At 42.1% G+C, this 16,215-nt stretch overlaps 1 protein-coding gene across 3 annotated transcripts in view; it reads right to left on the bottom strand.

The window, feature by feature from the left end:
- LOC139541191 (inactive N-acetylated-alpha-linked acidic dipeptidase-like protein 2) overlaps nt 1–16,215 on the bottom strand; it is a 340,439-nt gene that overhangs the window by 102,394 nt on the left and 221,830 nt on the right. For all 3 annotated transcript variants that reach the window (XM_071345568.1, XM_071345567.1, XM_071345569.1), the window contains exon 6: nt 304–447. In XM_071345568.1, coding sequence (XP_071201669.1) covers nt 304–447 — 144 coding nt within the window. The remainder of the gene's footprint in view (nt 1–303; nt 448–16,215) is intronic.

The raw sequence follows: 16,215 nt of genomic DNA, 5'->3' as shown, positions 1-16,215 counted from the left end.
CAATTGGAATGAAGGGCCGGCCAATGTTTTCTAATAGCTTGGCTGTGTCTCCTTCTTGAGCTCAATGGCTCATTATATCATAATAGATGATTAATGTAATGACCGGGAGAAGAACTCCTACTGCACCTGACACATCTATCCTCCTCCTGTCCATCCAGACAGGGACTCTTGAGTGTTTCTCTGAGGATATGCAACCACGAACATTAGGGGCATCCCCTCATAGCACTGGAAATGGGCTAGAGTAGGAGGTACATGCAGTACATGCTTTTTAGACTGGGTTGAGACTGAGAGGGACTACTGTACCTGAGGCAGCAGGCATGGCCAGAGGGGTACAGGGACTCCCCAGTCCCACAGACTGGATGTTGAGCAGCCTTTTGGCTAGGGAGGCAGAGATTGGCTGGACCAGCAGAGACGTCAGGTTGGGCCGCTCCTCCCTGTAACTCCCCACTGCAATGAATAACACAGGAACACTGGCTTAAGATCTGTTCTGGCTGTATGAGCTTCACACTCATAAACCTCCCCCTACACTAACAAGGTCAGTCTGTTGGAAAGGTCGTGGGCGGGTCACCTAAGTGTTTTTTTTTGGACCACCTTAGTCGAAGTAGTAAAACAAATATTGTTATGATTTATTTATTCTTTAAAAAGAACATTGGGGCTGGATTTTTTTGGGGCGTTTAAACTTAAATGAATAAGCATATACAGTACCAGTCAAAGGTTTGGACACACCTACTCATTCAAGGGTTTTTCTTTATTTTTCTTATTTTCTACATTGTAGTATAATAGTTGTCACGATTGTCGTAAAGATGAGACCAAGGCGCAGCGTGCATAGAGTTCCACATAATTTTAATAAAGAGAAACTCACTTAAACAAAAACAACAAAAGCACAAACGAAACGTGACGCTACTGATGTGCACAAAGATAACTATATGTAGACAAGATCCCACAACACAAATGAGGAAAATGGCTACCTAAATATGATCCCCAATCAGAGACAACGATAAACATCTGTCTCTGATTGGGAACCATATCAGGCCAACATAGACATACAAACCCCCTAGACATACAACACCCCTAGACATACAAAAACCCTAGATATACAAACTAGCATACCCACCCTAGTCACACCCTGACCTAACCAAAATATTAAGAAAAACAGAGATATCTAAGGTCAGGGCGTGACAATAGTGAAGGGAAAAAAAAGCTAGCCCCACTAAGCACAAACCAGATGGGAATGGTGTATCGCTGCAGAATGCTGTAGTAGCCATGCTGGTTAAGTGTGCCTTGAATTCTAAATAAATCACAGACAGTGTCACCTGCAAAGCACGAACACACCATCACACCTCCTCCTACATGCTTCATGGTGGGACCCACACATGCGGAGATCATCCGTTCACCTACTCTGTATCACACAAAGACATGGCGGTTGGAACCAAAAATCTAACATTTGGCCTCATCAGACCAAAGGACAGATTTCCACCCGTCAAATGTCCATTGCTCGTGATTCTTGGCCCAAGCAAGTCTCTTCTTATTATTGGTGTCCTTTAGTAGTGGTTTCTTTGCAGCAATTATTTTGACCATGAAGGCCTGATTCATGCAGTCTCCTCTGAACAATTGATGTTGAGATGTATGTTACTTGAACTCTGTGAAGCAGTTATTTGGGATGCAATTTATGAGTTGCAGTTAACTCTAATGAACGTATTGTCACGATCGTCGTCAGGGTGGAAACGACCGGACCAAGGTGCAGCGTGGTAAGCATACATTTCACTTTATTTTAAATGTCGCCAACAAAAACAAGAAACAACAAAAACGAACGTGAAGCTTACTAGGGCTATACAGGCCACTAACAAAGTCAACTACCCACAACTAAGGTGACATTTATCCTCTGCAGCAGAGGTAACTCTGGGTCTTCCTTTCCTGTGGCGGTCCTCATGAGAGCGAGTTTCTTCATAGCGCTTGATGGTTTTTGCGACTGCACTTGAAGAAACTTTCAAAGTTCTTGAAATGTTCAGAATTGACTGACCTTCATGTCTTAAAGTAACGATGTCGTTTCTCTTTGCTTTTTTGAGCTGTCCTTGTCATAATATGGACTTGGTCTTTTACCAGATAGGGCAATCTTCTGTACACCACCCCTACCTTGTCACAACACAACTGATTGGCTCAAACGCATTCAATTAACTTTTAACATGGCCCACCTGTTGAATGTAATGCATTCAAGGTGACTACATCATGAAGCTGGTTGAGAGAATGCCAACAGTGTGCAAAGCTGTCATCAAGGCAAAGGGTGGCTACTTTGAAGAATCTCAAGTATAAAATATGTTTTGATTTGTTTAACCTGTCTAGGACATGCGTTCCGCTAGCGGAACCCCTCAACAACAGTCCGCTGAAAAGGCAGGGCGGAAAATTCTAAAATATTTTTTTGAAATATGTAACTTTCACACATTAACAAGTCCAATACAGCAAATAGAAGATAAACATCTTGTTAATCTACGCATCGTGTCCGATTTAAAAAATGCTTTACAGCGAAAGCACAACATATGATTATGTTAGATCACCACCAAGTCAAAAAAACACACTGCCATTTTTCCAGCCAAAGATAGGAGTAAAAAAAAGCAGAAATAGAGATAAAATGAATCACTAACATTTGATGATCTTCATCAGATGACACTCATAGGACTTCATTTTACACAATACATATATGTTTTGTTCGATAAAGTTAATATTTATATCCAAAAACCTCAGTTTACATTGGCGCCATGTTCAGAAATGCCTCCAAAATATCCGGAGAAATTGCAGAGAGCCACGTCAAATAACATAAATACTCATCATAAACTTTGATGAAAGATACATGTTTTACATAGAATTAAAGATTGACACTTGTTCTTAATGCAACCGCTGTGTCAGATTTAAAAAAAACTTTACGGAAAAAGAAACCATGCAATAATCTGAGATGGCGCTCAGAAAAAAAGAATTCTGACATGTTGAAGTCAACAAAAATCAGAAATTACATTATAAATATTCCCTTACCTTTGATGATCTTCATCAGAATGCACTCCCAGGAATCGTAGTTCCACAATAAATTGTTGTTTTGTTCGATAATGTCCATTATTTATGTCCAAGTAGCTACTTTTGTTAGCACGTTTAGTACACATATCCAAACGCTCGTGCAGGTCCAGCCGAACATCGGATGAAAACTTCAAAAAGTTGTAATACAGGTCGAAGAAACTTGTCAAACTAAGTATAGCAACTTGTCAAACTAAGTATAGAATCAATCTTTAGGATGTTGTTATCATAAATATTCAATAACGTTCCAACTAGAGAATTCCTTTGTCTGTAGAGAAGCAATGGAACGCAAGTCGCTATCATGTGAAATGCGCATGACCAGGACCTGGCTCTCTGCCAGACCACTGACTCAAACAGCTCCCATCCGGCTCCACTTCACAGTAGAAGCCTCATTGAAGGTTCTACAGACTGTTGACATCTAGTGGAAGCCGTAGGAAGAGATCCATATCCTACTGTCCATTCAATAGGGAGTGAGTTGAAAATCGACCAACCTCAGATATCCCACTTCCTGGTTGGATTTTTCTCAGGTTTTCGCCTGCCATATGAGTTCTGTTATACTCACAGACATCATTCAAACAGTTTTAGAAACTTCAGAGTGTTTTCTATCCAATAGTATTACTAATATGCATATATTAGCATCTGGGACAGAGTAGGAGGCAGTTCACTCTGAGCACGCTATTCATCCAAAAGTGAAAATGCTGCCCCCTATCCCCAAAAAGTTTTAACACGTTTTTGGTTACTACATGATTCCATATGTTTTATTTCATAGTTTTGATGTCTTCACTATTATTCTACATTGTAGAAAATAGTAACAAATAAAGAAAAACCCTTGAACGAGTAGCTGTGTCCAAACTTTTGACTGGTACTGTATAAAGTATATAGAAAAAATAATGAAGTCATATATATTAAAAGAAGATCATCTTTGATAACTATCATCAAAATAAACAAAATGTTTAGTTTTATGTTTAGATTCCATGAGAATCTAAAATTCAGAAAATTATGCATTTAAGACTATTTTTGTCATGGCGTGGGCCCTATCGATTTGTTTTATAATGTTTGAGTCACTCCAATAACATAAGAACATGGCACAAGCCATGGATAAATGTTTATAATTGAAGGAAATTAGCTTTAAAACTGAAACATTTTGTCTCAGCCAAATGGCAAAATGTGTAGAATTTACAGAGAATCAGCTTTAATACGGCCAAATCTTCTCTCCACTTCTCTCCACCCGATGGTAAAATTAGCTTTACAGGGGCTGAGTCACTGGCTTGCTGGTGCTCTTTCATGCCGTCCCTAGGAGGGGTGCGTCACTTGAGTGGGTTGAGTTACTGACGTGATCTTCCTGTCTGGGTTGGCGCCCCCCCTTGGTTTGTGCTGTGGTGGAGACCTTTGTGGGCTATACTCGGCCTTGTCTCAGGATTGTAAGTTGGTGGTTGAGGATTTCCCTCTAGTGGTGCGGGGGCTGTGCTTTGGCAAAGTGGGTGGGGTTATATCCTTCCTATTTGGCCCTGTCCGGGGGTTTCTTCGGATGGGGCCACAGTGTCTCCTGACCGCTCCTGTCTCAGCCTCCAGTATTTATGCTGCAGTAGTTTGTGTCGGGGGGCTAGGGTCAGTTGGTTACCTGGAGTACTTCTCCTGTCTTATCCAGTGTCCTGTGTGAATTTAAGTATGCTCTCTCTAATTCTCTCGTTCTCTCTTTCTCTCTGAGAACCTGAGCCCTAGGACCATACGTCAGGACTACCGGGCATGATGACACCTTGCTGTCCCCAGTCCGCCTGGCCTTGCTGCTATTCCAGTTTCAACTGTTCTGCCTGCGGTTACGGAACCCCTACCTGTCCCAGACCTGCTGTTTTCAACTCTTAATGATCGGCTATGAAAAGCCAACTGAGATTTATTCCTGATTATTATTTGACCATGCTTGTCATTTATGAACATTTTGAAAATCTTGGCTCTCTCTAATTTTCTCCTTCTCTCTTTCTTTCTCTCGGAGGACCTGAGCCCTAGGACCATACGTCGGGACTACCGGCCGTGGTGACTCCTTGCTGTCCCCAGTCCGCCTGGCCTTGCTGCTATTCCAGTTTCAACTGTTCTGCCTGCGGTTATGGAACCCCTACCTGTCCCAGACCTGCTGTTTTCAACTCTTAATGATCGGCTATGAAAAGCCAACTGAGATTTATTCCTGATTATTATTTGACCATGCTTGTCATTTATGGAAATTTTGAAAATCTTGGCTCTCTCTAATTTTCTCCTTCTCTCTTTCTTTCTCTCGGAGGACCTGGGCCCTAGGACCATGCGTCGGGACTGCCGCCCGTGGTGACTCCTTGCTGTCCCCAGTCCGCCTGGCCTTGCTGCTATTCCAGTTTCAGCTGTTCTGCCTGCGGTTATGGAACCGCCACCTGTCCCAGACCTGTTGTTTTTCAACTCTTGATGATCGGCTATGAAAAGCCAACTGAAAATTATTCATGATTATTATTTGACCATGCTTGTCACTTATGAACATTTTTGAACATCTTGGCATAGTTCTGTTATAATCTCCACCCGGCACAGCCAGAAGAGGACTGGCCACCCCTCATAGCCTGGTTCCTCTCTAGGTTTCTTCCTAGGTTTTGGCCTTTCTAGGGAGTTTTTCCTAGCCACCGTGCTTCTACACCTGCATTACTAGCTGTTTGGGGTTTTAGGCTGGGTGTCTGTACAGCACTTCGAGATATTAGCTGATGTACGAAGGGCTATATAAAATAAAATTGATTGATTGATTGATTGATTGAACTTGCGGCAGAGAAGTCAGACACAGGAGAGAATTAACTGTGTTTCTGACGGTGCAGTTTACTAACAAAACCCACCGGAAAACAGAATAATAAAATAAATGGGTACATAACCCAAAGCAAACCAGGACAAACGTGCACAAGCACTTAAAACAAACAATTACCGACAAGGACATGAGGGGGAACAGAGGGTTAAATACACAACATGTAATTGATGGGATTGGAACCAGGTGTGATGGAAGACAAGACAAAACCAAAGGAAAATGAAAAGAGGATCAGCGATGGCTAGAGAATGGTCGGTGACTTCGATCACCAAACGCCGCTCGAACAAGGAGAGAGACCAACTTCAGCGGAAGTCGTGACATATATACTGTAATGTCTTTACAGTATATACAGTGAGCTACAAAAGTATTGGGACAGTGACACATCATTTGTTGTTTTGGATCTGTACTCACCCACTTTCGATTTGAACTGTTAAAAGTACTATCAGTGCAGACGGTCAGCTTTAATTTGAGGGTATTTTCATCCATATTGGGTGAACCGTTTTGAACAGCAAAAAGTATATACAGCACTTTTTGTACATAGTCCCCACAATTTAGGGGACCAAAAGTATTGGGACAAATTCACTTACAGTGCATTCGGAAAGTGTTGACTTTTTCTACGTTTTGTTACATTACAGCCTTATTGTAAAATGTATTAAATTAATGTTTTAATTGCTCAGGGAGGTGACCAAGAACCTGATGGTCACCCTGACAGAGCTCCAGAGTTCCTCTGTGGAGATGGGAGGATCTGCAGAGAAGAGTAGGAGAAACTCCCCAAATACAGGCGTGCCAAGCTTGTAGCGTCATACCCAAGAATACTCAAGGCTGTAATCGCTGCCAAAGGTGCTTCAACAAAGTACTGAGTAAAGTGTCTGAATACTTACGTAAATGTGATGTATAATTTTTATTTTTTTTGTGAGAAAAAAAATCAACTCTTTTTGCTTTGTCATTATGAGGTATTGTGTAGATTGATAAGGGAAAAAACGATTTAATCAATTTAAGAATAAGGCTGTAACGTAACAAAATGTGAAAAAAGTGAAGCGGTCTGAATACTTCCCAAATGCACTGTCCATGTGTATTAAAGTAGTCAAAAGTTTAGTATTTGGTCCCATATTCCTAGCACGCAATGATTACATCAACCTTGTGACCCCACACACTTGTTGGATGCATTTACTGTTTGTTTTGGTTGTGTTTCAGATTATTTTGGAGTCACTTTTATTGTAAATAATGAGGAGTGAGAAATATTATACCCCCAAGATGCGAACATCTCACCATTACAATAACAGGGGAGGTTAGCATTTTTGGGGTGTATGATATTTGTGCGTCTGTAATTTTCTCACTCATCATAATTCACAATCAATTCAGGACTACCCGTATTCATGGTAGCATCCACATTAATGTAGACGTGTTGCAGCATTGCTGTATGTGTTTGTGTGTGTGTGTGTGTGTATGTTTGTGAGTATGGCCGTATGCATGTGTGTGTGTGTATATGTGTGTACTGAGTCTGCATGTGTATGAGCTGTGTGTGTGTGAGTCTATCTTTGTTTCTTACTACAGAAGTACTACTTACTACTCTCACTTGCTACAGGGAATGGCGTGATGGCTGTTCAACAATTTGATGGCCTGGAGATAGCAGCTCTTTTTCAGTCTTTCGGTCCCGGCTTTGATGCACCTGTTCTGTCTTTTTCTGCTAGATGGTAGCAGAGTGAAAAGACTGTGACTAAGTTGGCTGAGGTCCTTGAGGACCTTCTTGGCCTTCCTTTTACACAGAGTGCTGTAAGTTTCCTTGAGGGCAAGCAGCATGCCCCTGGTGACTGTGGCAAGGAAGTAAGTCAACTGTGGCACGCCCCAAGCCAGCCTGCAGTAAGGAAACGTACGGTGAGACCAGGCTTCTCTCTTCCCTCCTATAGCAATCGTTTATTATCTCATTTGGGCTTTGGCTCTCACACTGGTCTAGAAGCAATCTCACCAATAGGAATGATGAATGGTCCAGGTGAAAAATATATACAGTATCTCTCTTCCTGCCATGTTGAGACGTGCACCGCATGCAACGGTTACGGGATCCATGTTGCACTAATCTTTCAGCTTTGAGAGAAGCCATTTAGTTTTCCTTTGGCTTTTTTTCAGCAGCGTTTTCTGGAGAAAGGTACTCTAGTTTTAAAGAGTGAATAGTATCAAATATTTAGACAGAAAGTTTTGTACACAGAAAGATAAGATAAAAGAAGAGAATGGGGTGGGAGGTAGCCCAGTGGCTAAGTGCATTGGACCAGTAACCGAAAGTTCGTATGCTCGAATCCCCAAGCCGATTATGTGAAAAATCTGTCCATGTGCCCTTGAGTAAGGCACTTAACCCTAATTGCTCCTGTAAGTCACTCTGGATAAGAGTGTCTGCTAAATGACTCAAATGTAAAAGGAGATAAGAAAGGCAGTCATGTTAGTACATACTCATTCTTAGCGTTTCATCAACACAGGGTTGTAAAGAGGATAAAGTACTTTCAGTAGATCATGTAACTAGCGGCTAGCCAATTTAGACAATACTTTTGTGCTTTGCTCAAAATTGAAATAATATTCATTAAACATCATACCAACATTACTTAGGTGTTCTGTCTTTTTCAATCCATAATTAACTAGCAGTCTATCAATATTTTGCTCTGCATTTCAGAAGACCTTCTGTAACCCATGATCAACCTGTACATATTGTTAACTGTGCCTCCAACAAACCCCACATGGCCCTTACATCGGGCAGTCAATCCATTCTCTTTTGAATCCTGTGAGGATGTCAGTTGTGCATCACACCCTCTGATCTCCATCAATATCACAAGCAAGAGCAGAGTGGCTGTATTGATCCAACCACGAGACTGAGGGAATGGAGCTGAGATCACTGGGTACATTTCTACTTTACAACAGGATGACTTCCCAAGGCAGACAAGCAGACCAAACACACTGACACATCCATACCTGATACACTGTCGGCTAGCTGCTGTCAGTACTAGCCCTGAGAAACAGAACCTACAGCTGTATTGGGTAAGCTGGTGTGTGGATTTCTCATTTGCACTTCCAAGGCATGAGATATTGTGGTACATGGTTGTGCAGAATAATTGAATGGATTACATATTGCATTACATACCGTATGTCCAATTCCACTGTACAAAAATCATACGAAATGCAGTTATGTGGCAAATAAATTAAATAAACATAGACATTATGTGATGATTTCTTCTGGAATGGGCTCTAGGACTTCTATATAATAATTATACCAGGAGCTCTGTATGTGTAGCCATGCCTCATCTGTAAAACGCTTGGATAGTTTGGTTGGTTATTGGTGAGGCCCGCCTGCATCTCCACTTCATTACATGTGAAATCAATACTAAGTGGCTATTGACAGTGGCTGGTCTTCCTGGTGTGGACGTGTGGCTTTATTGATACCAATGGTGCTACATTCACCCCTCTGTCACAACTACTGCAAGGCACTGTATGAAATAATAATATGCACTGCATGACTGTAAACCAAATTCCATACTACAGTATGTAATATCAAACTGTACAATACTGTACCACACAAGGCAATTGCATTGTGTATTGGGTTTTGCGTTATGATCTTCTAGGGATAGACTACAAATGATCTATTGCAGAGGTGCATGAGTTGTTTCAACTTTTGGGTTATTCAGATCTAATGTAATTAAGACCTAATGTGATCTATTGCACAGATTATAAGCACAACAAAATGTTTGCTACTTGTTTACAATGTTTGACATTTTCTTTATTCCCAAGAGGTTTGCTTTCCTACTGTAAGCCTAATTAAGCAGAATTATTTCCAAATAAGCAGGTACCAAAGGTCTGGAATTAATTTGCATGAACACAATCCTTCTTTTATGGAAATTGTTCAGTGGCCTTTGGTTTTCAGATTTGTTTTCTATTCCAGCTCACCTTTTCAGTCAAAGTGTCTTTCATGTGTTCAGTATCTTTGATATGGAGGGGTGGGCATCCTTCATTCATTATTATCAACAGTTTGATTTCCATGTTTATAGTTGACACATTACAAATACTGCATAATATAGGATGCTTAAGAACCCTCTTCATGAAACCCATCTGCTTGAGGCTCATCTAAGACGTAGGCCATGTCCGAATACCCGTACTTCTAAATAGTAAGTATTTTAGGTATGCGAAAATAAGACTTTCTATTGTTTGTCGAGGAGTAGACGGACTCAAAGAATACTATAAGAGAACGTCTTGTTTAGGACAGCAAGCCTTTATTCATTAGTACAGCATACTTTAGCATACGGAAACATATTATTCTCAAATCAGTAAGCTATCACACTTTTTTTTATAAACTTTAAATCCGGTGAGGCCCAAAGAGCTCCCCCCTCAGCTGACTTACCAGATTGATACTTGATTTGTTAATACAGAACAAGTGCATGTGCGTGCTGCAAAAACATGAATGATGTTGAACAGAGGCGAAAACAAGATTGCAGGTGTCTGGGAATGTCTGGAAGAGATACATTTCAGAAAGAAGCATTCAAATAATCATCTCGGGAAGCAAGTGAAGGAATGTGTGAGTGGTATTTTATCTCAGTGGGAAAAAAAACACCAGTCATTTTACCGGCCATCTATCTTTCCCCCACCCCTCATGTCTCTAATTACACTTTTCCTCCTTCATTTTCTAGTCTGAACCCTACAGTAATAAGTTGGGACAAAATATTAAACAAATATGTGTTTAAGACATCATCAGCTTGGTTATCTCCGCTCCTCCGCTCTCTCCACTGGCTTCCAGTTGAAGCTCGCATCCGCTACAAGACCATGGTGCTTGCCTACGGAGCTGTGAGGGGAACGGCACCTCCGTACCTTCAGGCTCTGATCAGGCCCTACACCCAAACAAGGGCACTGCGTTCATCCACCTCTGGCCTGCTCGCCTCCCTACCTCTGAGGAAGTACAGTTCCCGCTCAGCCCAGTCAAAACTGTTCGCTGCTCTGGCACCCCAATGGTGGAACAAACTCCCTCACGACGCCAGGTCAGCGGAGTCAATCACCACCTTCCGGAGACACCTGAAACCCCACCTCTTTAAGGAATACCTAGGATAGGATAAAGTAATCCTTCTAACCCCCCCCCTTAAAAGAGTTAGATGCACTATTGTAAAGTGGTTGTTCCACTGGATATCATAAGGTGAATGCACCAATTTGTAAGTCGCTCTGGATAAGAGCGTCTGCTAAATGACTTAAATGTAAATGTAAATGTTATTAGTTGATTATTAAAGTTCATAGTTAATAATTACCCAATTAATACAGGTCGTTGTTAGTACAGTATATGATCGTGCCATGTACAGACTCTAGTAGAAGCCTACACACATTTTACTGAACCCTTCAATGTCAAATTTCTAAAATGTAGGATGCATCAAATGCCATGATGTCATACTCATTTTGGCTTTTCATCTAGTAGAATTTGCTACACACTACTTAAGAAGATAATCACCTTTCGAGAACCACGTGTGCAATTGCGCATCAGATGAGGCATTCTCAGTATGGATGAGCCTAGTATGTTGATATCGGTTACTTACTGCAACACATTTTGGACACGGTCATATGCTTCTTCTCTTTCTTTCCAGTCTCTGTCAATACACTTTCTCACGAATATACTATGCAGTCTCAATACCTCTTGAGCATTTCATGAATACAACAGGAAATACTGTGCTCAATCTAAAAGTATTCCTCATAAAAGTCTACATGGACAGTTGTCCTATTCTGACCCTCCATGTATCTAAGTGATAACATACACAGACCAGAATATATTTGTAAAACATACAGAAAGACCACAGCAGTAACATACTTCAGGATTGAGACAATGGTCAGACAGAGTAGAGTATTAATAAGCTGTAGATGAGGTTGACTAGTGTGTAGGTCAAACCCACATAACCATCTCTCCAAAGATGTTCACTAAAGCAAGGACTACTCCAGCGAGGATCAATACTGCCAACAACCTCTACGATAAACCAAACAGTCATGAAAGATGCCTCAACAATGCCAGGGCCCTTAATGTCAATTAATAGTCTCAGAATCCTTGCAAGTGGCAACATTAAAATGTGATGAAATAAGTACATTGCCCAAAATTCAGACAGATGTTGTCAATGAGCATTTTGACAATTTAAAGATGTACATCTGTTAATGTGTTCATTAGCCTTATGAAAATAAGAGGACACGTGAAAATGTAGATGACAGGGAAAAGGATTTAACATTGGCCCTTGCCTCAGTACCTGTGTGTCTCTAAAGTGGAAAGCCAGCCCAGCGCACAGGAAACACACAGGCTCATTAGCCACATGCCAAACAAGTACACACTTTAAAAACCCCACTTACTGGCCATTCACTGTGATGAAGGCAGAATGAGGTCCTAGCAGTCCCTGTAAAGAAATGGGCGGAATACATCAGAGCCCCAGGAGTGATCAAAGCAGAGAGAAGGAGAAAGAATGCATTTAAATGTCTCAGAAGGGGGGGGGGGGGGGGGGGGGGTAGTGGGCGTTAGAGGCCACTCCTTTTGGTAACAGAGACAACATTTTGCTGTTTTAAAGTTCGTTTCCTGCAATTCTACACATTTGTCAGGGGGCTGAGAGTAGAATTTCTGTTGAACAGAATTACAGTCGTTGTCCTGCAATTACAGTCGTGGCCAAACGTTTTGAGAATGACACAAATATTAATTTTCACAAAGTCTGCTGCCTCAGTTGGTATGATGGCAATTTGCATATACTCCAGAATGTTATGAAGAGTGATCAGATGAATTGCAATTAATTGCAAAGTCCCTCTTTGCCATGCAAATGAACTGAATCCCCCAAAACATTTCCACTGCATTTCAGCCCTGCCAAAAAAGGACCAGCTAACATCATGTCAGTGATTCTCTCGTTAACACAGGTGTGAGTGTTGACGAGGACAAGGCTGGAGATCACTCTGTCATGCTGATTGAGTTCGAATAACAGACTGGAAGCTTCAAAAGGAGGGTGGTGCTTGGAATCATTGTTCTTCCTCTGTCAACCATGGTTTCCTGCAAGGAAACACGTGCCGTCATCATTGCTTTGCACAAAAAGGGCTTCACAGCACCTAAATCAACCATTTATCGGATCATCAGAACTTCAAGGAGAGCGGTTTAATTGTTGTGAAGAAGGTTTCAGGGCGCCCAAGAAAGTCCAGCAAGCGCCAGGACCGTCTCCTAAAGTTGATTCAGCTGCGGGATCAGGGCACCACCAGTACAGAGCTTGCTCAGGAATGGCAGCAGGCAGGTGTGAGTGCATCTGCATGCACAGTGAGGCGAAGACTTTTGGAGGATGGCCTGGTGTCAAGAAGGGCAGCAAAGAAGCCACTTCTCTCCAGGAAAAACATCAGGGACAGACTGATAATCTGCAAAAGGTACAGGGATTGGACTGCTGAGGACTGGGGTAAAGTCATTTTCTCTGATGAATCCCCTTTCCGATTTTTTGGGGTATCCGGAAAAAAGCTTGTCCGGAGAAGACAAGGTGAGCACTACCATCAGTCCCGTGTCATGCCAACAGTAAAGCATCCTGAGACCATTCATGTGTGGGGTTGCTTCTCAGCCAAGGGAGTGGGCTCACTCACAATTTGCCTAAGAACACAGCCATGAATAAAGAATGGTACCAACACATCCTCCGAGAGCAACTTCTCCCAACCATCCAGGGACAGTTTGGTGACGAACAATGGCTTTTCCAGCATGATGGAGCACCTTGCCATAAGGCAAAAGTGATAACTAAATGGCTCGGGGAACAAAACATCGATATTTTGGGTCCATGGCCAGGAAACTCCCCAGACCTTAATCCCATTGAGAACTTGTGGTCAATCCTCAAGAGGCGGGTGGACAAACAAAAACCCACAAATTCTGACAAACTCCAAGCATTGATTATGCAAGAATGGGCTGCCATCAGTCAGGATGTGGCCCAGAAGTTAATTGACAGCATGCCAGGGCGGATTTCAGAGGTCTTGAAAAATAAGGGTCAACACTGCAAATATTGACTCTTTGCATCAACTTCATGTAATTGTCAATAAAAGCCTTTGACACTTATGAAATGCTTGTAATTATACTTCAGCATTCCATAGTAACATCTCACAAAAATATCTAAAGACACTGAAGCAGCAAACTTTGTGGAAATTAATATTTGTGTCATTCTCAAAACTTTTGGCCACGACTATATACACATTCTTCCTAGGTCTGAGAGAATTTTTTGTTTTAAAGCTAATTTGCTGCATCTCTACACAGTTTGCCATATGACTTTTGCCTTGTTCTTATGCTGAGTGACTCAAACATTATAACAGAATCAATAGGGGCTCCATGCCATGACATTTTTGGAATTTCAAAGTCTCTCTGACTGTCTAATTTTTATTTTGGAGATTGTTAGTTCTCAAAGATGATTTTATTTAAGTTTGTGTGTATGTGTGTGTTTTTGTTTGTGTGTGTATGTCTATGTGGGTGTATGTACATGATTGAGTGCATGTGTGCTAAGGTACGGAGAATCAGAGCAGGTGGTCGTTCCAGTTCAAGTGCTTGTAGAAAGAAACTGTATCTGAGCCTGTTGGTATCAGACCTCATGCTCTGAAACCGTCTGCCCAACGTTAAGGGAGAGAACAGCTCGTGGGTTGGTTGTGTGGGGTCCTTGATGATGCTGTGGGCCTTCCTCAGGTTTCAAGTAGATGTCCTGAATGGGTGGGAGCACGGTTCCAGTGATGTGCAGAGCCATCTAAACCACCCGCTGGAGGGCCTTGCGGTCATGGACGGAGAAATTCCCTTACCAGGCCGTGATGCAGCCGGTCGGGACGCTCTCGATGGTGCAGCGGTAGTATATGAAGAGGACCTGGGGTTCCATGTTGAATTTAATCAGCCGCTGTTGTGCCCTCTTGACAAGAGTGGTGGTGTTGTTGGTCCATGTTAATTCCTTGGTGAATTGGACACAGAGGAACATAAAACTGCCGACTTTCTCTACTGCAGTCCCGTTGATGTGGATCGGGGCATGTTCCCTCCTCTGCTTCCTGAAGTTAACAATCAACTAATTTGCTTTACTGATGTTGAGGGAGAGGTTGTTGTCCTGGCACAACAATGACAGTTCACTTTCCTCCTCCCTACAGGTTGACTTGCGTTGTTGGTTATCAGGCCTACAACTGTGGTGTCGTCCAAAGCCACGCAGTCGTGGGTGAACAGAGAGTACAGCAGGGGGCTGAAGATACACCCCTGGGGGGCCCCTGTGTTAAGAGTCAGCGTGTAGGAGGTGTTGTTGCAAATTCTCACAGCCTGTGCTTTGTCTATCAGGAAGTCCAGGATCCAGTTGCAGAAAGTGGTGTCCAGACCCAGGACTCTGAGCTTGGTGTCGAATAGCGTTGAATGCTGAACATTAGTCAATGAATAGCATTCTCACGTAGGTGTTCCTCTTGTTGAGATGTGTTACTGCCATGTGAATAGCGATGGAAATGGAATCTTCAATGGATCTGTTCGAGCAGCAGGCAAATTGGAGTGGGTCCAGTGTGCTTGGCATGCTGGCATTGATGCTCAAATGACCAGCCTCTCGAAGCACTTCATGATGCCCGGGGTGAATGTGACAGAGCGATAGTCATTTGAGCATGTCACCTTGTTTTTCTTGGGCACTGGGACGATGGTGGTCTCCTTGAAGCAGGTGGGGACTACAGCCTGGGAAAGGCTGAAGATGTCCGAGAAGACACCCGCCAGCTGGTAGGCACACACTCTGAGGACGCAGCCAGGGATGCCATCTGGGCCGGCGGCTTTGTGAGTATTCACTCTTTACAGAGAATTCTTACTGGCTAATCAAATTTAATCTTATTTGTTACATGCTTTGTAAACAACAGGTGTGGACTAACAGTGAATAACTTACTTCCGGGTCATTTTTCAAAGCAGATAAAGATAAAAAAATATATATATATTATAGTGACACAAGGAATAAATACACAGAGTATAACGAATAACAATAACATGGCTATATACTGGAAGTAACAGTACCGAGTCAATGTGCAGGGGTAAGAGGTAATTGAGGTAGCTATGTACATATAGGTAGGAGTAGAGTGACTAGGCAACAGGATAGATAATAGACAGTAGCAGCAGTATACAGTTGAAGTCGGAAGTTTACATACAACCTTAGCCAAATACATATAAACCCAGTTTTTCACGATTCCTGACATTTAATCCTAGTAAAAATTCCCTGTCTTAGGTCAGTTAGGATCAACACTTTATTATAAGAATGTGAAATGTCAGAATAATAGTAGAAAGAATGATTTATTTCAGCTTTTATTTCTTTCATCACATTCCCAGTGGGTCAGAAGTTTACATACACTCAATTAGTATTTGGTAGCATTGCCTT

This window comes from Salvelinus alpinus, chromosome 16 (assembly GCF_045679555.1).
Source record: "Salvelinus alpinus chromosome 16, SLU_Salpinus.1, whole genome shotgun sequence".
In the NCBI taxonomy this organism is placed as follows: Eukaryota; Metazoa; Chordata; class Actinopteri; order Salmoniformes; family Salmonidae; genus Salvelinus; species Salvelinus alpinus.
The sequence above is the reverse complement of the archived record's forward strand: the minus strand, read 5'-3'. Positions and strand labels throughout refer to the sequence as shown.